This window comes from Taurulus bubalis, assembly GCF_910589615.1.
Source record: "Taurulus bubalis genome assembly, chromosome: 14".
Lineage (NCBI taxonomy): Eukaryota > Metazoa > Chordata > Actinopteri > Perciformes > Cottidae > Taurulus > Taurulus bubalis.
In genome coordinates, this window is record NC_136602.1 from 12,901,811 (window position 1) to 12,927,474 (window position 25,664).

The 25,664-nt window shown below is 41.6% G+C and overlaps 1 protein-coding gene across 1 annotated transcript in view; it reads right to left on the minus strand.

Annotated features, from left to right (window-relative positions):
• Window positions 1–25,635, minus strand: part of marchf8 (membrane-associated ring finger (C3HC4) 8) — a gene marked incomplete at its 5' end in the record, with an annotated part of 51,891 nt that extends 26,256 nt beyond the window's left edge. The window contains one exon of the mRNA XM_079229901.1: window positions 25,540–25,635. Coding sequence (XP_079086027.1) covers window positions 25,540–25,635 — 96 coding nt within the window. The remainder of the gene's footprint in view (window positions 1–25,539) is intronic.
• Window positions 25,636–25,664: the final 29 nt, after the last annotated feature.

The following is a 25,664-nucleotide window of genomic DNA, read 5'->3' on the forward strand; positions in this document are numbered from 1 at the left end:
GTGCCTCTCCATCACACTCTGCTTTTCCCTGCTTACTTCCATCTCCATCCATATTTTCCTCCCATCTCTCACAGTCCTAAGAGCATTTAAATATCCAGCCATGCTGATAAAACAACCATTTGGAAATAGTTTGAGATCTGTATAGTGGTTGAATCAAAACGTACAAATAATTGTTAACTACAGTTGCACCATCATCTGGTCTTACTGGGAGCAAAGCGCTATGAATTTGCAGTGAAGTGTAATTGAAGACACATCAGACATCTCTTGCGCCTCACTTCCATTACGCCTACAGCCAACTAGTCACAGAGCAACAGCAAAGGTTTCCATTGTCTGATGAGGCAAAGAGCGGACATTTTATCAGAAGAAAAGCGAAATTCATCTATACTTCCTGTCCCTTTGATAAACTAAAATGCCATCTGCAAGTGTGTGGCCATTATCTCAAACTGAATTCATCTTCCGTTTTAGTCTGCTAACGCACTTCCTGGCTGATGCAATGACACATATGAAGGCTCACATTCACATGCAACAGTATAGCACTGAGAGCAAAAACAAACCTTTACCAGTGGTTCTGCAGATATAACTCTTCTACTGTACTAGTGGATTAAAGTGAAGTTCTTCTCCATCTCCATGTCATTACTTATTCAATGTCTTCAAAAATGTCATGAGCTGATAAATACAGCTCTCAATGGGTGCAATTTGTGCAGCATATCAATTGTCAGATTATCAAATTATCAGTTTAAATGTTTTCTTTTGTTTGTTTTTCTCTCAGGAAGATGGCAGATGGGGATAATGGATCCTTGCCCTTAATCCTTCTATTTTGGCCAAAAATTGAGTAACAAGCAGTTATTCACAGACGGAGGGCTTCTGGGAAATAGCAAGGCCACAAATGAACCGATGACTTAGACAGCCGCGATCAGAGCAGGGAGGCTGCAGACAAATGATGAGAAAGAAAAGAGATAAACACCATTTCTGAGTGTCCTTTTTAACTCAATTTCTCAACAAAAAAAAAAATACTCTCAAACGTTGCTACTTGTACAAGCTCTGGGTGTCACCTTCACTATGGCCATAACTGTAGACTATAAAGGGCCTTATTCTCCAGGCTCATGCATAATTCTGATAAAGAAAGGTTCAGGTTTCACACACCACTGTGTCAGTCTTTCTCCACCTCCTTTAAGGGTCTGTTTGCAGCCCCAGGCTTTGATAACACAACTCTCAGACTATACGCTGAAGACTCGAGGCTTGTAAGAAAATGAAGCTCAGGAGAGTTCGACAGAAGAGGAGAGGTCATATTCGGCGGGATGGCTGCATCGCTCAGTGCTCTGTTCTCGGCCCACAGGGAGGAGGGCTCCGCTTACTTACATGCCAAAATCTTTAAAAGATAAAACCTTTGCGAAAAGACGCATTTCAAAGAGGCAGGGTTAAATTCCCAAAGTTTCTATCCTCAACACAACTTTTTCAATATTCGAGCAGTCTTTGATGAAGAGGTCACAGGTCGGGTAATAGACTATATGGGGCGGAAGCACAGTTGTTTAATCAAGCAAAAATACCAAATATGTTGTGGTTCCAGCTTCTTAAAAGTAAAGATATGTTGCCTTTCTCTGTTGACTATCACTGTAAATTGAATGTATTTTGGTTGTGCATGTTTTCTATAACTACACAATATTTAGAGTTGTAACTAACAATTACAGATTTATGTGACTGTTACTTGTTTAATCAATTATTCCTTTAGTTTATAAAATGTCAGAAAATAGAAAAATAAAAATCCACAACCCAATTTGAAAATATTGTCATAGTTTGTTTTCTCCGATCAACCAAGATTTTCAACTTACTATCATATATGATAAAGACAGCATCACATCAATTAATCATCAATTAATACATTTTCTGTCTATTGACTAATTGTTGCAGCTCTACATCAATATTACATACATACAAACATTACTGATTATACATCCAAACACTAAATGCAAACGCAAAGAGTAAATATGATTCTTCAATGAAATGCGGCTCTAGGACTGATTGTGAAAACAATAAAAAGAGCTATAAAGTTAGAAAATGACAATACAAAAAAGGTATAAGTCCCTTTCTTCTGATGAGAAACACAGAACTGAATTTTGCCATCAGATTCTTCTCTCTTGTTTCTGCACCATTACACACCAGCGTCATGCCAGATAAGTTTGTGTTTGAGGTTAAAAGTTACCCAGAATTAAAACCCGAGGCTGCAGATCTTAGTGCACTATCTGAGATCGTCTACACAAACAACCGTTTCTGTCTCGACACAGACATGAAAAGGGATTTCACGCCATCTGGGTCACAAATAAGAGCTACTAGTCGTCTTCCATCCCTTCACTTTGTATGTTTATTTGTCACCAGCGATTGAGACGGTTTTACAAACAACTACTATGGTGCAGACAGGTTTGTGGAAAAATATAGTTTATATAATATCTTACAAATGAAAACATCCAGGTTTTTTTTTATACTTTTGCTAGTATAGTCACATATTATGAATGCATTTGTACTTTTGAAATGTTTTTGTTTTATCCATTTTCCTGAAGTGACTTCATCTACTTTGAGGAATGTTAAACTCCAGGGTGTAACGATAAGTCAGAGGACTGGCCTGGACATCTGCTCACCAGTGGAGAGACTGACAGTGATTGAGACATAGTAATGTCAGAGTAATGTCAAGAGTTGTTTTTTGCAGCAATGAATAAGCATCCCTAGAGCTCCTTTCAACAAGCCTTTTAGCTGCAGTACATGATTGGCTGTTCAGGCTTCTGTCAGTGGGAAAGAAATAGTATCAACCATTGATTCTGGACAATAAAGGCATTTTAACAGATTTCTCAGAAAATGGCCCTCCATTCAATTAAATGTTCAACAATAGCACCTCTGTACAAGAAATGCAAGACACATCTCTACTGAGCTCTAAAACATATTTAAGGTGACGAGTTCCTTGCTGTGCGTCCCAAACACTGACAGAGTTGTCGAATGTGGCAGTTACTCTGTTGAAAAGGAGACAAGGAATTCACTTCATAATCTCCTGCTATAAATAGCTGACATCGTAACAAGACTAAGAGGAAGCGACAGAAAGATTGTAGGAAAATAGAGAGCAAGACACGTAGTGTAGCGTAAGAGACAGAGGAGCCAAATGAATGATGGCTATCAGACAGTGGTAACGAGGTGACTGTCGAAGGAATTTAATCAGTAAAATTAATGGACGAAAGTTTGTGCGTGCGTGTCTCTCTTTTCTTTCTTTGTTCTTTCTCAGTAAATTCATTACAATTCCAAATGACCTCTGCAAGCTGCTTGATTCTTCATCCAACAGAAATGGTGTAATTTCTTAGTTATCACAGTTCAATGTCCAGCAGCTTACCTACACCTCGGTCTTTGACAGCTTAAACTACACACACAGCCTCTATTTCTATGAAAAATAAGTAAACTTGTAATGTGTTGTAGTAGTAAAAAAAAAGTATATGCACGTTACACAACTGAAACCTTAGAAATTAGGTTACTTCATGGCTTTAAAGCAGCTGGCAGTCCAACAGTGATTTATTTAAAGAATTCATTTCAATAAAGCTTTGAAAATGTAATGACCAAATCAATCACATGGGTGTAACATAACTAAATTATACCTTTTTAATTAAGTGGATTATCCTCAAAAGGAGGGATGGGTGTATCAGGTTTAAAGGAAACCTAGAAACACCACTGATCTAAAAATGAATAAAAGAAACATTCAAATATGTATTAATAGATCAACTTCAAGTTATTATTCAAAAGGAGGAATAATTTGACACAGACCTGTAGACTCCTTTAAATAATTGACGAGAGAACTGGATTATATATATGTATCGGTTACATAAGAAGATCATTTGTTTAATGTTTGGTTGTATTTCTATGAACAATTGTTGGAAATCAATAAACTGAGCTTACTTTTTGAAAAATCCCAACCCGTTTTGAGGGATGAATGCTTTCGGAAATTATCAAGTAGATGAAGGATGGGTCGACGTCATGTCAGCTTTCACTAAACGGCTTTACACTTCCCACCAGATTTCACTTTCAGACTGCTTGCAGCATTTTGTGGGGTCTGATGTCAGTAGAACACGAACGTGTGCATCTTAGTCGTCAATGTCATTTTTAAATGAGCACCATGATAAAAATGTCTATGATAATGATTTCAGCGGAAACAACAGCACGCTAAAGCAGACAACCATAATCATCTTGTTTTCAGTTAAACACCATGCAGCTTAAGATAAACAGACACTCGACTGACAGGTGAGGGAGTAAAGCTTTTGGATCTGCAGGTATGACAGAAAGCCTGTGTTAGACGGCACAAGGCGGTGTTTACATCTGAAGAGCTTTCCCTGAAATAAATGGCATCAGCATACCATGATCTGCTTATGGCTGATCGTTCTGCCAAATGCAGATCTAAAAATGAGGCCATCCTGCTTTTTTTTAAATGTTTTGTATTATTTATACACAAGTTGCTGCAGATAAGCCAGCACAACATTTCCTTTACAGACAAAGAGAAGAGATTCCTCCGCATAGTCTCGGTTCCTCAGATAAATCTCTCTCAAATCACATGAATCTAACGCCAGCGATGTCAAGTAGGCCATTGGAAAAAAACAGTCAGAAAATACAGCTGGCATGCACAAAAATGCACACAGAGATATTTGAGGAAACATTGCATTGCCTAGCTCCTCCCCCCGCAGAGGTCGCAGACACACATCCTTGCAGCCAAAGCAATATCAAACATCCCTGACAACAAAAATCCCTTCTGGAAAGGAAGTTGGCCTTCATGTGGTTTCCTACCTCTGTAAATGTCCAGCGGGAGGAAATGCAGGAGTATGCAGCTGGGTGAGAGATTGTCAGCAGATGAGAAATCTCAACTATGCAAAGCAACAACAACAACAACAACAACAACAACAACAACAACAACTGGAGCGCTTTGCTAAAGAGATACGTCCAACCGGACCTAGAAGAACTGTGTCTTGCTAAACGAAGATGTCCAGCACTTTGGAAAGTTTAGTTTCCAAAAAAAGCCATCGTCTTATTTGGAGGGTGTAATCTTTTTATATGAGAGGCATTAGCTCAACAGAAACTACAGCCTCACACAGTGTCAGCCTCCAGTGTGTGTGTGTGTGTGTGTGTGTGCGCTTTATAAAACCACATCAAACTGAGATCCCATGTAAAGGGAGACTGTGGAGGAGACAACCCTAGACTGTTTGTTCACAAATCTACAGCACGTGTGTGTGTGTGTGTGTGTGTGTGTGTGTGTGTGTGTGTGTGTGTGTGTGTGTGTGTGTGTGTGTGTGTGTGTGTGTGTGTGTGAATGAGCACGTCTGTCCATTCTCTTATGGGCAGGATGTGAGCTTGTGGTTTCTCCTCTTCCTGCTCTATCCGCCTCTCATCTTTCTTCATCTCGGTCATAATTACATCAGTGTGTCCAAACAGGAAATGAAAGAAAAGAGACAGTGACCATCAAATTCAGAGCAGGACCATGTGGACAGTGACTTTTCTTGGCTGTGCATCTAGTACGGCTAAATGGCAGCATTATAGATGTAATACCAGAGTCTCATCCAACAATAATGAGAGCTACAGAAAGAAATTACCAGAGGAACATGAAGGAAGACTCAAATATGACAGTAACAATAGGGCATTGCCTCATAAAGAGAGCCAAAGGTATGGGAGAGTATTTTTGTGACTCACATTCCCTCACTCACTGCACTTTAAGTCAGGCCCTTCCCCATGACACAAGTCATTATTTATGACTTGTGTGAAATAGTTAAGCTACAGATAATTAGTTCAGCGCAGTGCCTCTGAATTGGCTCCGTTATTAGTGTGTGAACCATCAGTTCCCTGGTGATATAATCCTTCAATAACAGGCTCTTAGAGCATGCATGGGCTAGATGGGCTAGTTAGAGAGACAAGAGAGGAAGGGGTGAATTACTGACCAAAATTAATATTAAGTGACTGGTATAAAACACCAATTCAGTATTACATTTGAAAAGGGACTCCCGGCCCATAACAGCTTCGTTATCGCTAGCAGCAGCTGCTGAGAGAAGCACCCGCTGGGGATATGAACACCCAATCTGAAGTGTAACATTTGAAACAAGTTTCTCTTTAAACAAATAAATTCAGCATCTAGCCTGCTGTATACTAACTGCATGAGTTCTCCTTACACCGTTCTGTTGAGGGAAAAAAACGCTGTTAACAGAGGTGCTGTGTGGGCATGATGCAAAATAACCAATTTATGGGTGAAACCATCATAGTGCTGCAGGAGGAGGAGGAGGAGGAGGACTCCTCCTCCTCCTCCTCCTCCTCCTCCTCCTCCTCCTCCTCCTCCTCCTCCTCCTCCTCGCGATAGACAGAGAGAGACATATATTTATATCAGGTAACTCTGCCACTGAGGCCTGTGTGGAGTGTCGGTGTGCACACATTAGCATCAATCACGCTCCACAGAGAAGACTGCTCTCTTTAGCCTTTCACACCATAACTAAAGTTGGGTGCCAGAGCACATGAGCAAAGAGAAAATGGAAACACAACTAAGGATGACAGAGCAGAGGGGTTACTGAGTTCATGTGTGCTGAATCTAACCAGATATGTTTTACGATATCAAGTACGTGTGTGACAGCACACAGATGGCCATCACAAGTTATTGCAAAAAACAATGAGTATACAAACTATGTTTGCAATAAAGTCATTATAACAATATTCATGGGCCATTTAAGTCATATACAGTACTTCTGTGCACCCCCACTCATCCTGAACAAAGGGCAGAGGCACCAGGGAAAGTGGGTCAACCTTTTACACTGAAGAGATGGCAGATGCTCCTCTGAACCGCACAAACAAACAAACAATGCACCGTATAGTACATGTATAGGCACATGTACTGACTAACAACACGACATACAGGGTGCAGAGCTCCCGGTAGATAGCGCTGACTAGACCAAAACCCATGCAGATGAGAAAGAAGAATAAAACAAGCTTAATGTAAACACATTCGTAACCCCAGACATTACTGTCATACTGCTGCATGACTGGATGGAGAGAGGGACCATTTATTTCTCCATTCATCCTCTCTCTTTAGGTCTCTCTCTCACACACACACATACAGACCAAATGGACAAAACCACACATTCCTGGCAACTCTTTCATCTCTGTCACTGCAGTAGAAGGGTTCTGCCATCACCACGGAGACAGAAGGCCTCACCATAACAATCACTCAATGGAAACTGCAATGAGTCCCCTTTCCTCTAAATATACACTTTGTATATGATTGACAATGGCTGTAGATATTATATAAAGCTGAGTGTTGTATTTAATGTAATGGGTGTAGAGGCTACACTCTGCAGCAATGAACATAATCACAACAATGACAACATCTGCACCATCAACAAAGAGACAAGAACAAGATATCTGTACCTGAATCTTCATTTTCCAACAGGAATTCATGTCTGGATCCTGAAGTCACCTCTTTCACACACAGACAGACACACAGACACCTCTTTCACACACACACACACACACAATCAAACACACACACACACACACACACACACACAATGGTTCCTCAGGGAGGTTGCATGCCCCCTCTGTAAATCCTCGAGGTGAGCTGAGACGGAGAAAGAAAGAGAGGGAGAGGGAGAGAGAGAGAGAGAGAGAGAGAGAGAGAGAGAGAGAGAGAGAGAGAGAGAGAGAGAGCTCTGCAAATGCAGAAGTGGAGCAGCGGCAACAATGTCAGCCGTCGCCGTGACGACTGCAGCTACGGCGGCACAGAGCGGAAACAAAGATGGGAGAGATGGCAGAGGGAGGAGAACACGCGGCTGCCCTACATTTTCTTCACACAAACACACAACACAGTGGCAGAGCTGCTGCTGCTACTTGTCCAGGCTTGTTCTCCCTCTCTGCTGCACACACACACATACATGAACACACACACAGAGTCAATCCTGTACTGTAATCCCATTGGCCGAGCATCCACTTCCTCCAGCTGATCTTGGTGAAAGGTGGGGGAGGGGCAAACTGTTGTTGAATCATTCATGAGAGGGAGGTGGTGTCCTTTAAATAGACTCCCTCTGCAAACAGAGCTTAACCTTAAAGTACCTTCCTCTAACTCTACTTAAGCCTATCCTGCAACTTCTCCACCCTACCCCACACACACACACACACACACACACACAGCCTCTTTCCTCTAAATCTCTGACTGTTTTATGACAAAGAGTCAGGCATCAACCCTCTGAACCATCATCATTGTCCACCAATCAGAGAGGCCGTTGCTGCTGGTTGCACCAATCCCCAGCAGGCAATGAGGGATGCAAGGCGGAGCAGAGATGACAGGGGTAATTTATTACACACATCCTCACAGCTGTAGTCAAGGGCAGCACAGCACAATCACTCCTGAGCAACACTACAGGCCTACTACTACACACCAATTAAAACGTCTCATACAGCTATATGGGTTAGAATGATGATGCTTGTTTGTTGTTCTGAGTGTAAAGCGATAATGAGATGCTACAAACTTTTGATGGATAGGATCATGGAGGGCAGAGATAAACAACCATCAAACACGGCGTATTAATTGCAGCCATCCATCACCAGCAGATCACATACAGTATATTCACAGGCATTTGAAGAATCCCTTCAGACCCCCCCAAGACTCAACATTGGGTTATTGTGGACTATAAAGTCATGCTGCGTTTAATTTATTTTACCAAATGTTGCGGACTTTACCCTGTTCAAAAAAGGGTAATATTGATTAAATACTTCGATTCATACCATGGATGCTTGAAACCTCAGGGCCTGAGGACTTTGATATGAAAGTTATGTTAGAAGTGAGGCTTGCTGCTCTCCATCTACATACTAAGGACAGATCAGGTCCTTTCCAATGGTCGATGAGCTGAGCAGCACTTTACACTACAGTAACACTGCTTAACCGGCTTTAGCCTCTAAATACAGTCTTACAGCAAGTCCACTGGCCTCGGCTCGTGCACTTTGGCCAGCTAACACAACAAAGAGATTTTACACTTTCATGCTTTACTTCAGACTCCACGACATCTCGGATGAAAATATTGTATTGTTTACTCCACTTCATTTATTTTACAGCTCTTTAATAGCTATTTGCAGATAACAATTTTATAAATGTAACAAGCTCACTATAAGAATAGTTTATAAAATACTATGCACATTTGAGAAGAAGATTGATTAACTTTAAACGTACCAACAGTGTAATAGTTCAACTTATATTATTGAAATGCTGTTCAGTTTTCACTTTTTCTGCATAATGAGTACCTTAACTGTAAATTTGGGATACCTGCGGGTCCATACTTCTCAATACGACAGCAAAGCTCTCTTTAGCCCAGCAGCCATAATCTCTGCACGTTTAAAGACAAACGGATATGATTCAGCCATCAAAGCAAACTTGTGCAAAGAACAGATTGTTAAGCAGAGGTGAGAATATAACTGTAGATGATGCAAGTGTAGTTTTCTGGTCGCTCAGCCAGGTAAGAGCCTCGTCACGGTAACAACACATAATGAGCTGGTGATTGTTCAGCACAGGTTGGCAGCAACACTGCCGGGCTTTCTAATGTAAAGCTAAGGGACAAGTTGGGTTATGGAAAACAGTGGTTGGACTTATAGGACCCGTCAGAAAATATCAATCACAGCTGATTTTTAAAAACCTGATCGAGTTTAAAGAAGGAAAGCGGGGCGATACAAAGTCAGAGACACGAGAGAAGGTGATATATCGGAGAGTTGGATGGAGCGGTAAAGATAGAAATGTTAAGGCAAAGTGTGAAGGGAGAGAGCGAAAAAAGAAGAAAGAGAAAACTGAGTGAGAAACGTCAAATATCCCACTGAGCGTGACATTGCATCGTAATAGCCTTTTCACTTCATATTCAAATACAGTCATGCATACTGATAACTACAACAATAAAGCTTGTCGACCTTCTGCACGTTTCAATCAAATCTACCTCAAATTAGAGAATGAGGGGAGAGAGAGAGGGAAATGAAGGAGGGGAGAGATGGTCCGTGAGAAAAATCAAAGACAAACTCTTGAGAAATAAGATGTTTTTTCCTTGTTTAATATTCCGTAAAATGTTGAATAATTACACGGGGATCCTTTGCTACTTATCTGCTGTAACCGTATGCAACACTTTGATCTGGAGCTTTGCTTTCATTTACATATCTGTGCAATGCAGCAGAGGATGGTTTCTGAGCCTTGTGTATTCATGGTACATAATCTTCAGACCAGAATACGCAAGCACAAACACTAAGTGGGCCATCATTGCGGCAACACGACTACGACACCAATTCATCCGCACACAATAACAAGTGGCCGACTGTAGCAGCTTTATTGTTTTGTGGCTTTCCTCACAGCCCACTGGCCTCTTGCCCAAAATCTCACATATCTCAATTTTGACACCCAATGGAGCAAATCCATCTCCACCTGTGAAAGCCGATGGGGATTTGTGGAAAGGGGATGCGCGCAAACGTGACCATCAGCGAGGCGGTCAGGTAGGGGGATGAACTATTAAGTGACCTCTTTCTGGGAGCCACACTTTCTCGGGCTATTTCTGGCTGGGTAGGCGACAGAACTATGGAGCATGCCACCAGATTACTGTGTTTAATAGACACAATTCAGACAGACATTCACACTGGTGGCAAAATGACACACTTGCAAACAGCAACACTAAGATGTAGAAGGGAATCCTTACAGCACTGAGGTCCCAATGAAAACATTTAAAATAGATGATTTGCTCAACAAAACGAGTAGTGGGAAGCTGCTAATACAATGCACAACTCAGCGATTCATTATTATGGATTACCGATTTGGCTACAACAACGACGTTTTCAGTCCAGAAAGAACTTCAGGCACTCATTTGTAGGTTTAAATAATTATTTCAGCATGGGAGGAGATGTGGCTATACAGGGTTTAGGGAATCTGGAGTCGACAAGGCATGTGGTAGGTAGGAGGGCCAACATGGCATCAACATCTGGTCATGGTGAAAAGTTTTTGACGTCAATTCCTTTGTTCAATTCAGCAAAAATTAAAGTATTTTGTAATGTTCAAGGACAAGGGATTTGAGTCTCAACTCCAGGTTTGGCCTCAAACAAGTCTTAACTGCAGTTTTTACGTCAGTCATGTTTAATTTAATTCATCTAGAGTCCAATCTGTCCACTCAGAGAAGAACACTGCGTTCAGATTCTCCTCGGAGAGCAATCTGCAAACGTCATTCGTGATGTTGAGTCTTTCACCGTCGCAGAGTGTTTTACCGGCTGCAGACTTCAGTACAGAGAAGAAAACGCTCGGTATCACTAATGAGTGACTCACTGGCATGGCATGGAGCATAATACACTGCACTTAAAAAGAAATGTGGTGATAGAAGGGGTCACAGTGTCCTTTCACAGCAGTTGTAGAACAATACAACTGAGTAGAGGCTGCATGTGACTGAACTGTAATATCTCAAACAAACAATACTGAAGTGGATCCATCTGTGGGAAGTTTGAGCCAGAGCACACTTGTGTGTAATAAAAATCCTGTGAATCACACACACATGGCGTCAAAGAGGAGGTAAGCAAGTCTGTAAACTCTGCGATTTATTTATCTATATGCATGTTTACTCCACAGGGACAGTACAGAAGACATTCAAGGCCTTCCCTGACCTTTAGAGAAGCGTGCCGTACTGAACACTGGAGCTATATGGAAGGTACTACAAACTGCCGGTGACTGATGAAAAGACTGATCTTGGGCTTTTTAATGATTTCCTCTCAGATAGTTGAGGTCCTGGCTCATGTTTGTTATATAATGTGTGCTAACACCCCCCCAGCCACACAGCCTTCTCTTTAACGTCTGCCAGCAACTGGGTTTATCAGTGTTTGAAAAATAAAAAAAAGCACCTGTAGCATTTATTGTGCAGGCTGAAGCACCGACTGCATCAGTCTCCACATCAGCACCTAGGGCGAATGATAACCTTCTAAATTAGATTAGTATTTCACCAGTGCATTAGGTCCTATGAGAAGCATGGGACATCAGCAGAAACTGGCGACAGACCCTGCACAACACGGTCAGTAGCGTGGATCAATGAATCCTAAATACTTCCCAAGTTGCAGCAGAGGGCTAATTGGTATGAGGAGAATCTCGCCAACTTAATTAAACCTCCACAATGAGAGTGTGCGTTTGATCAGAGGAGTCATCAAAAGCTGTTCAGATGCAGATAGATGCACAGAGCCACAATGGTAAAGCGCATTGTGCTGTTCAACTCTCAATCTGGAAGATGTCTCCGGCATCAGACTGTCCCGACCACGGGATAGAAGAACATATATTCAAATTTCAAACTGAATGACTACAAATGTACACAGTTTACTAAGTTCTTCTTACTGACTAAAGATAAGTAAAAATCATTGGGGAAGCCAAGTCTGGCTTTAGCTCTGTCTCCTATAAACATCCGCAGCCTGATAAACATAAATGCAATTGCTATCCTGTATTTTTCAAATAAGAAGCAATAGCAGTTTTGTGTCTCCATCTTTCAATTTCCCAGACCGCATCACCTTTGCAGGAACGATTTTTCAAAGGCTGTCTGAAAGTGATTGATATACTCCATCCAGCCATCTCTTCAAAACACTTTAGATCTATCATTGGTGCTTAACTTTTGCTATAAATGTGCATCGCATAGAGGAATGACCTTAGCATACATATGTATTCGAAAAAGAAACTAAGTATGACATCATCCATCATCACCCGCTGTTGAACAGATGGTGACCCATTATTTACCCTGGACAGGTTGAGAAGTCTGTATTGCAAATATAAGGATTGGGGCATTTCATACTCAGAATACAATAATATTCTCTTCAACCATAACTACAATTTTATTTTCCTGCACTTTAAAGATCAGATTAGGATTTTGGGTATGTAAGCAGCTTCCCAGCAGCATTCGAACCCTCAGCGTGGAGCTCCTGGCACTCAAACATGTCTGGGGTAATGAAGCTCCCTCATCCAAACCTTCCATCCCTGCCTTACCCACAGCAGGTCGAGATAACCTCAGTGAAAAGTCTTAGCTATTAGGCCAGCGTGGAGACACAGCAGGGACATTGTGTTGAAATGGCACAAAGTTGAACTGTTGAATCTCTGAACCAGCTAAACAGAAATATAGCATGCATCTCAACACAGAAAGTTATTTTGCAGATTAACAAAAGACTACAGCAAACAGAAACTACTCAAACAGTTTCTTCTCTTTCCAACTCAGCTTGTTTCTAGCGTGAGATGCTTTGATGCGCTGTATACCAGTGGGCTACAACTCTATTCACACCTCTACACTACAACTACCTGAGTTAAGTAACCTTGGATTTACACATCCTCTTCCCATCCCACCTCCATGAACTAATGATGAAGGATGGAGCAATGAATCTGTCCCCGACCCACCTACTCCAATCACCATTTTTAAAAGGTCTGACCTCATTTGGTTCCCAGATAAATATGGTCCAGAGGAGCAGCAACAATTTGCATTTAAAGGCTAGTCGTCTTACATGCCTCATGCCTGCAGCTCAGTGAAAGGTACATTTACATTTTGAATGTTTGAAAATGCTCAAACTCAGAAGGGAAAACTGGAGAGCTAAAATATTTGGATTTAAGTACTGTTATAGCTTGTTATTACAAGAAACCCTGACATGTCAGATTAAAATTCACAAAGTTTGAAGAGGAAAGGGGTCACATTTTGGCGAACGTTTTTCTTGAGGCTGCACCCCCGATATGAACAACCCATTGCACTGGGCAGGCTATAAGAACGAGTGTTGTGATGAAATAGAAGGCATTTTCTGGTTCACATCCTCTGGACTTGCAAGGGCAGAGGGCCAGAGAGCTGCTGGAAGCACAGATACACCGTTTCTCTACTGCCCTCTGCTGACCTGGTCCTGTACATACCCTCAACTCAACTTCACAACAAAAACTAAAACACTTTTATTGGGGACAGAAGAGTGAGGCATTATTTTACAGGTCAATTTTGTTACCTGATAATCTTCAAATTATGACAAGACCAATACAATTTGGAACTAATGAGGAAGAGGAATGTTATTCAGGTATTTCAACATAATAACTAATACCAGTACTGATGCTTTTTGGTGACTCATGCTGACGTCTTTATGAGATACAGGAAGTGTGACAGTCCACTCTTCAGTGACCTTCACCCCAAGGAAACAAGAACCTCTATTCACTCTAAACTCGTCCGTCTCCTCTGCTGCAATTTCAAAACATCCAAACGACACAATCCGGTTGAAGTCTGGTGTTTCTGAACTGAAGCTTGACGTAGCTGTTCTCATAGCACACTGCTCGTCAACATGTGTGCCCCATTCTTTCATTTCCATATGGCTGAAGCTCTCACAGCGTCAGTCAGGATTGTTCTGTGCCACATGACACAGCTGTGAGGGGCTCACAATGAGGCTGTTGTGCCTTGCTTCAGATCATTTTTACGACACTAAAAGATGATGGCAAAATGGATGGCAGGCACATCATCAAAACAAAGCCGGATTTGAAGCCAATCTGCTGCATTTTGAGAGTCTCAAACTCTCCTTATTACCCTGGAGGATTGTCACACTCCACAAAGGCCTCCATGACCACTGCAGCTCACATTAAGTAAAGGGCAGTGCATAGCCAAAGCGTACATGCAGCGCTGAATGCGCAAGCTCCTTGGGACATCAAGGTTGTCTCTGTGAAAGATAACTGCCCAGCCTATCAAACCTATAACTATTAAGCCTCACATTTTCCAAAATGATCCACTTCACCTCCGGGTTTGGAGACAGGGAGAGAGAGAGAGACAGAGAGATGGAGGAAGGTGTGCAGAGGAGCACACCGCATTTTACAGCCTGTCTTTTGAAGTGATGAGCATGAAGTCAAAATATAATCGCTCCCAGCTGGTCCACACTCCAACCTTTGCTTTTTCTTCATTTCCATCTCCCAGTGCTGCCATCTGAAATGCTGCCATTCCCCATCCTCCTCTACATTTTTCCCTCCCTCTCTACATTTCATTTTCATCTTCCACTGACTCAATTTACGCAAACCTCCTTCAAATCTCACTCTACCCTGTCAATATTTGTCTAGTCAGCTCTCCGTCTGTGGGCAGTCAGTTTTTAATGAATATCGTACAGAGCACCTTTTCCACATGAAATGGGTCTGAAATCAGCTTTCAAAGAGGGAGCAGATGGTGATATTTTCCTTATGACATCTTTTGTTTTTTGTATAGCGATTTCCCACAGTGTGTTCTATCCCTCCCTCTTTCATCACATTGGAGGCCTAACAACAAGTTCAACAACCTATCCTTAAAGTACAGCAGCGTGTGAGCTGCTTGCTCTTCATCTCAGCACAGAGTAAACCGTGTTATAGAGTGAAGTTGCTTCAAATAGACACAGGAACTACATTTCATGTTAAAACTGAAACTGGGGACTGCTCTGCTCCAAGATCAAAAAAAAAAAAAAAAATGCATTATTCACATTTCGCAGTAAAATTACGAAGTGGTGATTACATATTAGTTTCACTTTGATAACCATGCTTGTATTGCACATTTCAGAGACATTAGCGGCTATTTAGAATTTGCGAGAGATAGCGGGGAGAAAAGATGTCAACCAGCGAATAAAGATATCAAATGTCCTCAGGAGAAGACAGACAATATTCGTATGGAGGCAGCATCTTTTGAATTCTCCTCATTTGTACAAAATGCCCCTTTTCTGCAACTAGAGTTTCAGCTGTTTGTTCAGCGGAGTAATCCAGCTCCCTGGGAGACAAACAGCGGTCTATACGTTTTGTATTCAGTCAAAGTACTTTGAGTGGTCAACAGGAGCAACGCATCAGATCCTCTTCCACAAGCCACTAATACTCCATAGTCCTCGCTCAACTCTGTATCACCACATATCTTTGTTTATCATAACCGTTGCAGTTTCAGCTTTCGATCATGTGGCTTCGTTTCTATTTGTATGATGAATGACACACACACACACACACACACACACACACACACACACACACACACACACACACACACACACACACACACACACACACACACACACACACACACACACACACACACACACAGTGTGCGCAACAGGTAACGAGTAAAATCCTTTCCTCATGCCCAGATCTGCACACTTCCTGGCGTCAGTGTGTGCAGCCTGAAACAAAGCAGACTCTGTTCAGGGTCAACAACTGAGAAAGACTGGCATCTCCTTCAAATCACACCAACATACCATTTAAACTTAAAGTAATATACAACAACCACCAAGTCGTAAGTGTGCACTTAAGGCAACAGTGCGCAAACACTGTTAGTTGTCACGATTGAATGTGCTTGGAAGATATTGCTCAATATGAGCAGCTTTAACAGATTTGTAATGTGACAACGCCGTCAGAGTGAAGAGACAAATGTGTTCTCCCATCCAAACATCTAAACACTTTTTCCCCTTCGGAGAAGCTGAGCAACTGCATCCCTGGCTTCAACTTGTTTGGTACAAATCTAAAACAAACAATGGGCTCATGTGTAATCGCGTACAAAGCATTCCCAAATATTAGTGCTAATATAATCCATGTGCTTCTCTGTGTGAGTCAAAGGTATCAAATTGAGTTAGTTAACCTTAAACTGGATAATGGTTCAGAGATGCTGTCTGTTACTTAATAACTTATTAAAAGGATTCCCTGTGGTGTGAATTCAAAAGACAATGCTGGTTTAAGTATTAGCTCCACAAAGTCCTTGGGAGGTCTCATGGCGATGACTCATTCTCTCTCTGCATTACTCCCATGCTCCTCTTGTTTCAGTGGCCGGAGATTTTCATGTAGCACCATCATAATCTATTAGCAGGCTACAGCCCTGCAAGAGTTAAAAAAGTGTGTTTGTACATGCAAGCATTCAAAAAGACAGGCTGATTGCTGTCACCCCTGGCAGTGTGACCGGCGGCAACAGACAATAGAGTAGCCACCAGACTCCTTATGCATGTGTGCCGTGGGTTCAAATAAACACATTAATCTAAACGATGAAGGACTGACAGCTCCTGCTTCTACAAATAGACTTCACCTCAATTTCACAGGGACAAACATTTTTCTCATTCATGTCCCCCTTGCAGAAGGCTCGAGATCAGGACGTTGGTTTAGATGGCGGATGACATTGGTCCTTCGAGAGACCACTACCTAAAGCAAAGTGGGAAACCACAGTACTCCTGGGACATAAACCGCTTGTCAGCTCTGACGGACGCAAAGCCGAGGGATGTTGGGGTGAACAGCAGGCTACTTCTTCACATTCTGCCTCTAATGCACCAGTTCTGCCAAGAGTACTATTATTCGGTCTTTGCTCCGTTTCTACAGCAACAACATGCTCTTCTCTTGCTTCCTTCAAGTTGTTTACAACAGAGCGTAATTGTGCACTCTTTCGCCTTATCTTTCTATTCGTTTACCTGGATCCTCTTTGTGTGCGTGTTCAGTGTGTTCTATCTGTACTCAATTCCTCCTCTTGGAAGAGAGAGGTGGACTGCAGTCCTTGGTACTCAGTGAAAGCCTCATCAGGAGACCAGGTACAAATGCATTCATGCAGCTGTACTGTCCACAGGTTAATATAAGTACTGTGCACACTATCTCATGGGTTAAAAAGGTAGCTAATGACCTGTGATACATGGCATCTTGACTCTAGCTGCCATTATCTTCATCGGTTACTCTTTTTATCATGAACTGGTCCAGTGGTGCAATAACTGAAAACCGTTTGCTGGGTCAATATAGGCAACAATGGTTTCAACCACTTTCTGTAATAGTCTTGAGATGGTAGATTGCATCTCTCTAAAATAGCCTCATAAAGGTGAATCTTTGTTGAGATACGTGCAGTCTACCTACTGAAAATGGATCATAAGATTTCAAAATGTGCTCAGGACTTCAAGCGGTAGAAATTTCCAAGCAACAAACATCTGGTATTCTACTCTGCCGATGAGAGCGCTTTTTGCCTGCTGTCTTCCTTCCAATAGAAAAAAGGTAGCAGGTTGGTCCAATAGTCAACTCTTCTTGGTGTATAATGGGGCTCTCACCATTGATTTAGAAATGCTGATGGATATTTTTCTGATGCGGCCATCCCTTTGACTCAAAAGATTTCAATATTTTTGAAAGAATGATGTGGGATGAAAGCTCTTGTTGCTCTTTAGTACCTCTCTTATAACAATATATAACTGATCTAAATAAAATGTAGTTACTAAAAAGATCAATACAGCGCAGATGGGTAACAAATCTGAACATTTGGCAAAATACTGTATGTATGTATGTATGTATATATATTACTGTCTGGTTTCTTTTCTGCCATGTCTGCCAAATGAAGCAATACAGAAGGGCTATTGTCTTAGTGACCAGTGAAAACTTGTTTTCTTTGTTTATTTTCATACTAATATATATATATATATATATATATATATATATATATTTTTTTTTTAAGTAACTTTTAACACCACCCCTCTAAACAAATATCCCATTACATATTGTGCAAATATTACTAGTGGCCTTTGGACTACTTTCATTTTCAATAAAAAAATAATAGTTTCACAGATTTTAACTGCATATTAACTTTTGAAGACTTGTGCAAAGCTGACGGTTGTAAATTACTCATGATGGGAATTACGTCTCGCTAAATTGAACTGATATCTTCAAATTAAAATATGTCTAAATCAGGTTTTTTCCCAGTTTCTCAAACTGACTGCAGATGTTAATCATTGCCTCTATTCTTTGGCTCTCCTGTCTACGGCATAAATAACTGGAGTGAATATTGGTCTTGTTTTGTTCCATCCTGAGAGAAAGTCTCCAAAGCCTAAATCAAAGGGAATGAATGGTTACTAGTCACTGTGACATTTAAGTTTCTGTGAAGTGGTACAAGGCCACAGCCAAGTCATTCTGGTCATAAACAAAATACTGATGCAGAAACAGCTTATTAATAGACAAGTATTATTTAAATAGTTTTGTCATCATTCCAATCGGTAATAACATTCCATCCATCCCCTTAAGTGTTGAGATCTGAATAATGTTTACCATGTTAGCCATTTCTACTTTAGTGTGTTAACATGCTAACATCTGCTAATTGCGCGTCAGTGAACACTAGTCTAGCTGAGGATGATGGGACTTTAGTTTTGCAGGTCATCGAACAAAGTATTGGACAAAAAATACAATTTAATTTGCTCTCATGATACCGTTAGATGTGAAGTCATCAAAGTCACGAGGATTGACAGACCGGCATTGCCATATCTAGAGGCTAGTTTCTAGTTCTACTCTTAAAGTCTAAAGTGCTGCTTTCAACAACAAAATAATGTGTTATCCCCCTATGTGGGCCCTATAGTTCATGGTAGCAAAATTACAGTACAAGCAGTCACAGGCATTTTATACAGACAAGTGAGAATAGTTTGTAATCGAGACAACGTCTGCCGCTGTTGGGCATCTGCCTCCCCAGACAGCAACAAGGAGGAGCCCACAGTATTGTCACAGGCGTGAATTCATAGGCGGAGAGATTAACTGCACTAATCTTCCACTGGATAACACCATGAGGAGGAGGATGGAGGAGGAGGAAAAAGAGGAGAAAGAAATTGAAGAAAGCAGATCAAGACCTTTTAGGGTGACAGGTATTGGAACAAAGTAAGATGCACTCTTATTGTAAGATTCTCCAGTGTGTATTTGTGTCTAAACGTCCTCCTTCCCTAAATGAAAACAATTGGGAATCTCATCATATCTTACTGGAAAGCGTCTGACTGCCCACTATCTTTCACTTGATGCACAAGAGACTTATTATGTGCCACCACAAACTGGCCACCACAATGGAGTATGACAGCGCTATGAGTCCTATCAGACTCATTACACAGCTGGGTGTACGGCTGCATACAACTAGCATTCATCAGGCAGATATTGTGCGTCAGACTCCACAGAACCAAAGGACAGGCTGCTGTGAGGGGAACATGTGCAGTGTCTCCTTGGGAAGATGAATATGGCCGCTATGGGAGAGCTCAGAGAGCCTCCTCCATTGATCTGGCTGGCTGTGGCTAAATGTTCGAGGCCATGCGAGTCACAGAAGCCAAATCAGCATGTCACAGTCACTCAATTAAACAGTCTCCTCAGACTCCCCGCAGAGACACCTTCCAGTGAACAGAAGTGCAACCGAAGCGCTCAAAGAATGAGGCAGCAGCGTCTCAAAGAGGAGCGGTAGATGCCGCCTTCTACTTCCCCAACCTGGAAATGACTTAATCAACTTTATATGTGTTTTTTTGTTCATCTCTGTCTGTCTCTAGTTCTGCTGGCTCTTCACTTGTGTCTTTGTACACTATATCCACAGTCACGCCTACAACAGAGATATTCAAAATCTGAGAAATGCACCTTGGTAACTGTGTGTAAAAATGTAATTGGTTCCTTTAAATTCATTCTGGCAAAAATCTGTGGCTTTCATAGTTGAGAGCTTTGTGTGTTCAGGTGCACATTCTGTTCCTGAAGTGTGCGGCAGGCTGAACAATTTCCCATAGGTGAGCAGGTTAATAGTTAGGGTTAGGTTATACAACAGCCCACATAGTAAATTGTGAGATTATCATTTGTAAATGTAATTTACCTCAGAGAACATATGAAAGCAGCTTACTGAGCCTTCTTATTTAACAGTAAAGGTTTTATTTTGTGCTATGAAAGTGTGTCTATGCGTGTGTGGGTGGAGGGCAATGGGCAGGGGTTAATTAGAAGACAGTTTCCTCTGAATGTCTCTCCCTCTGTTAATAGCTGCTCTTCTGAAATACACACAGTGCCCCCCACACTGGAGACAAAGCAAACTCTCCTTCCACTCATACAAGATTACGCCACGTCTAGAATATAGAGTAGGTAAGGGGACTGACATTATTTCCTGTCATTCTTCTCAAAGTCCATTTTCTGTTGCTATGGGTCAATAGTAATATAAAGTAGTGTCAGAGCTTCCAAAAGAAAGTAAAATAACTTCCTTACAGAAGGGAAGGAAGCAAAATCTTTTCTTTCAACTTTCAAGACCCTCAAAGGCCTGTTCGTCATGTTGGCTGCTTCACATTTAATTATGTTTTTTAGCACTTCAACCTCAAGTGGCTCAGCGCAACCGGTTCCTCTGGGGAACTCGGTCAAGTCCTGCACAGACGGGCTGACTAACAACACCAACTGCTGACATGTGAATGTGTTTGTATGCACCTGAATGTCCTTTTTTTTTTTTTTTAGGACATGCAATGGGCAGCAGAATTTGCTACTTTTCTCTGTTATTTATCATTGCAAATTGGATATCTTTGAGCTCTTGGTAACTGCAATTTTGAGCTTTGGGAATTTGTGATGGGCATTTCGACTATGTTGTGACATTTAATAGACTCTCATTCATACACATACATACATACATACATACATACATACATACATACATTTTAAATCAGGCAGCCCCACTGTCTACTACCAGTAACTTTGTTCATTTACTGTACATCAGCAGCTAAAGACGAGATGTTTGCAGAATGTGTTCATCTTTCTGAATTCCCAGAAAGACACACACAAAATAGGTTAGTTTGCTGACACACAACATTCATACCTTTAAGAAAACATCTGCCAGAATAAAGAGAATCCCATCCTGCCCAAGTGTTATCTTCTCTCTCCAGCTTCTGCTTAGCAGGCAGGCCGGTGGAACCCGTAAGGCCTCAGAACATCTACACCGGGATCAACGGACTGGTTGTGTGCTTGTGTGTTTTTATGCATGCGTGTGAGAAAGGGAGAATATATGAGCACACATCTTTACAGATTTGAGTAATAAATGGATTAACCAGTAAAGAAGACACTAATATGACATAAGCTTTTGTATTTGCAACTTTAAAGTCAGCAAATAAAACAGAACACATCCTCTGCTTCCAACTATAAGTGGCCACCTTACGTTTAGTCCTAATGTGCACGTAGTGTCACACATGTAAATACTTCTTTTCCAGATAATTCAGCATTTCATGCCTAGATTAGCCAGCCCCAAGGCTTTCTGGGTGATTATCATGGCATTTCCATTTGCAAGCTTCTGGGCACTGCTATCTGGAAGAGAATGATTTGCATAGTTTAGATGCACTGTTTGGTGCATCTAAACTATGCAGGTTTCTCTGCCTCAAGGCCCAGAAACATATTTTAAAACACATTTCATTTTTCAGATTTAGTATTGCTGGGTGTAAACAGGCTACCCTGCCATCTGCCAACTGCCTAAAAGAGTCACCTGCACCAAAAGTGCAAGAATGCCGTTTCCAGTTAACTAGTTCTGTCACTATACTAGAAGCACTTCTTTAAAATTGGCAAAGACGGACACAATAAACAGCTTGAAGGCTGTGTTGAAAGAGTATGCTGTGGTGGTCAGTGTTTGATGGAGCTCGGCTTTGTGGAGACCAGGATCGGTGCCTAGGAGCTCTGCGGCTATTAAAACTGTCCTTGGACTCCGACATATGCTTAATGAAGGACAAAGCTCTCTTCTAGCACTCTCTGTGCTTTCATGAAAAATACATGCAGGATCAAAAGGGCGGGTGTCAAGTATCACAGTGTTCAGTGCGTGGCGCAGTCAGAGATATACGGCTAAATATAATATCAGTGTGAGCGAGGTCATGCATGTTGGTGTGAATGCATGTGCTAATGAGAAAATTAAAAAGCTATAGCCGTGTCCACTGAAGCTTTGCTATATTTCTCAGCTATGCTGGAAGTACATTAATCACATGTTGCATCTCATGTAAATTACTATATTTACAGTAAAAAGTCACATTGCTGTTGGGGTTAAAGATGTATGGTCATCAAGAAAAAAACAGCCGCTCAGTCAGTTTACATTTTTCAGATATCCCACAATACTTTCTTCTTCCCTACCTGCTACCCTATACCAGAGATCAAGTTATTGCCAACTCGTGCATAATTAAATCGCTGCTCACCTTATCAAAAACACCAGACTCAAATAAATCTGACCATATTATTTGCCAACGCTGTCACAGAAGCACCCGCCCACCACAAAATAAAACTCTTGCTCTCCAAGTCTTTGAAGCGTTTTTTTTAAATATTTCTTAAACCTCAATTTATCCACAGGAGTTCTGAAGTGGAGGCCACAGTGCACAGACAAAGTGCCCACAAGTACATACCCAAAGAGGATTTTGAGGAAGACAAATGAAGGAGGAGAGAGGCAAGTAAAGGCCAGCAACAGTTAAAGATGTGTTGCTCTCGAAAAGGAGCAGCTGACCAACTCTGAATTCTAAGTAGAGGAAAGTTCTGCTTTTTTTTTCCTCGAGGCGCTAAAAGACCAGTTGTGTTGTCTAAGACTGCCAGATGGGCTTTTGCTCTGTGACTAAACTCTGGGCACGCACACACACACACCTCCAGGGCTCTCAAGCTAATCAGCATTCAAAGTAAACACTCTTTCCTCTTTTGCTACACTCTGTTTCTCCTTTCTCTACTCTGCTGATGGTTCCACAGGGAGGACGGGAGTCGCTGCTGTTTATCCACTTATTCCTCGGGGGGGAAAGGGAGGCTCAGCCAGCAGGAGACAGACGGAGGGAGAGAGTGACGCCGAGCAGATAGATGTAGGGTTGGATCTTCAGTCTGCTAGCAAACATGGAGGCAGAGAGACCAAATGCCCTCCAGACATTATACAGCTAACAGTTTCACTTTCATTTCCTAGCAAACTAAGGTAACCTTGCTACGACTTAAACCCCTTAATCCTGTTAATCATGTAATGTACAAAAATATATTTCAGCTACACAAACTCACACCTTTATTTGACTGAGGAATTTACAAGAAATTAAACCATTTCAGAGTGAATCCCAGTTCACTTTCACTTCTGCAATGACAAGGCAGGAATTTGAATCTCATAGTGAAGATAGATTAGGCTAGCAAATTAATCAATAACGAGGTGTGTGTAAAGTAAAAATACAAGTCAGTGCCAGGTCACAGCTTGTTTGCAGTCAGTTTTACAGAACAGGAGGCCGAAACAAAGCACCATATGCAGCACGGAGAAGCCTCTTAAGAACACCTGTGCTGCTGCACTCAGGCGCCCAGGATCTATTGCGAGCTGGTGAGGAAGAGGAGAAAGGGCAGCGTACGGACATATTGTCTTAGCACCTCGCTTTGTTCCAGAGCTCAAAAAAGCAACTGTGCTCTGAGAGCACTTCACTGTGGTGTTTGTCACTGCACTTCACCGGCATCAGAGAAGGAGAAAGTACAGTAAAGATTGATGGTACACCTGACTTTATTTGTTATTATTGGCAAATCAAAAGTGATAACACTCTCAGAAACAAATAAATGTCCTGATTATTGAAAATGATGACCAGATGTGAGAGGTTTAACAAATTCAGAGAGTACTCTTCGGATTCTGAGAAAAGTTAGATTTCAAAGAATACATCAGAAGTGCCACTAATCCTCTTCCGTAAAACCTGTTAAGATTGCTTGAGGCCTTTATTTTAGACCTTTTTTTAATGTGACTATCCTGGTATTTTACCAGCCACCCTGATCTCAGGGTTCTATGCTCTGACCTCAGGGTTCTATGCTCTGACCTCAGGGTTCTATGCTCTGACCTCGGCTAGTTCCAAAATGAAGACAAGCCCCAGGACCAGCCCATCAGCAAGTGAAGAAATATGGATAAAAAAAACAATTGTGAAATTGAATAGTCTCCTTGAATAAAGATGGGCTGCCTGTGATGTCACTTATGCTTAGAACTTACACGTCTACACAGGGAAGCCTGATGGAGGAGCCACTCAGAAAAATCAAGGAATGAGAGTTGTCCAAGACACGACTCATGGACACAACAATGTTTTTACCTCACAAAAGCAGGAACACAAGCTCCTAAAGAGGAAGCTGACCGAGGTGGGTACGATACGGTAAAACAGTCTGAGCTCCACCATAACTGCTGACAACACAGAACAGGCCGGTCAACTATTCCAAGTTTGTGTATCTGATGTGTCAAAGAAAGGCCAGAATGTGGTACTCATAAGTACACTACACAGGGATGGAAGAATCTGTGGCCATCACTCATTGATTCATAAAAACACAAACCCAAGGGTTAAATAGCATTTTTCATGTCATCCTGAAAGATGCAAGTTGCAAACAGTTGTTTCTACTCACCTCCCCCAGTGAATTTTAGAGAATTACTCACAAACTCGAAATATATCTAGCACTGATAGGGATAAGTTCTTATGTGAGTGCGCTGATTAATGAATCAAGGCCTATTGTTTGATTTTGCAATTGCAACGTTGTTATCTATGAATGATAAATTCATTAACACATCTTCCACCCCGACCTCATCCCTCTACGGACGTTGTCGCTCTATAGCAATGTCACACATCTTCCTCTTTTGTTCCCGATGGACAAGACTCATTCGATATTACACCTGTCTCCCTCTACTCTACTGGAATGGGTTGGGAGATGTGCAGTAAATAAATAAAATATGTGCGACATGAGATGAGTCAACCAAGATCTCCCATTACTATTATAGAATTCCTTTGTCGGATAAATTCTACACTTGAAACCACTCCACAATACTCAGCCGTGTCCCCCAGAACTTTTAACTCTCCACATACCTGCTTGTCCTTGTCCTTAGTTTTCCCACTGCCCGACACCCGCGATGAGGTGACATCGCGGGGGATGACAGAGATTTGGTGCAGTGGCATGTTCATCCCAGCAGAGCCAACCAGGGACGTTCACA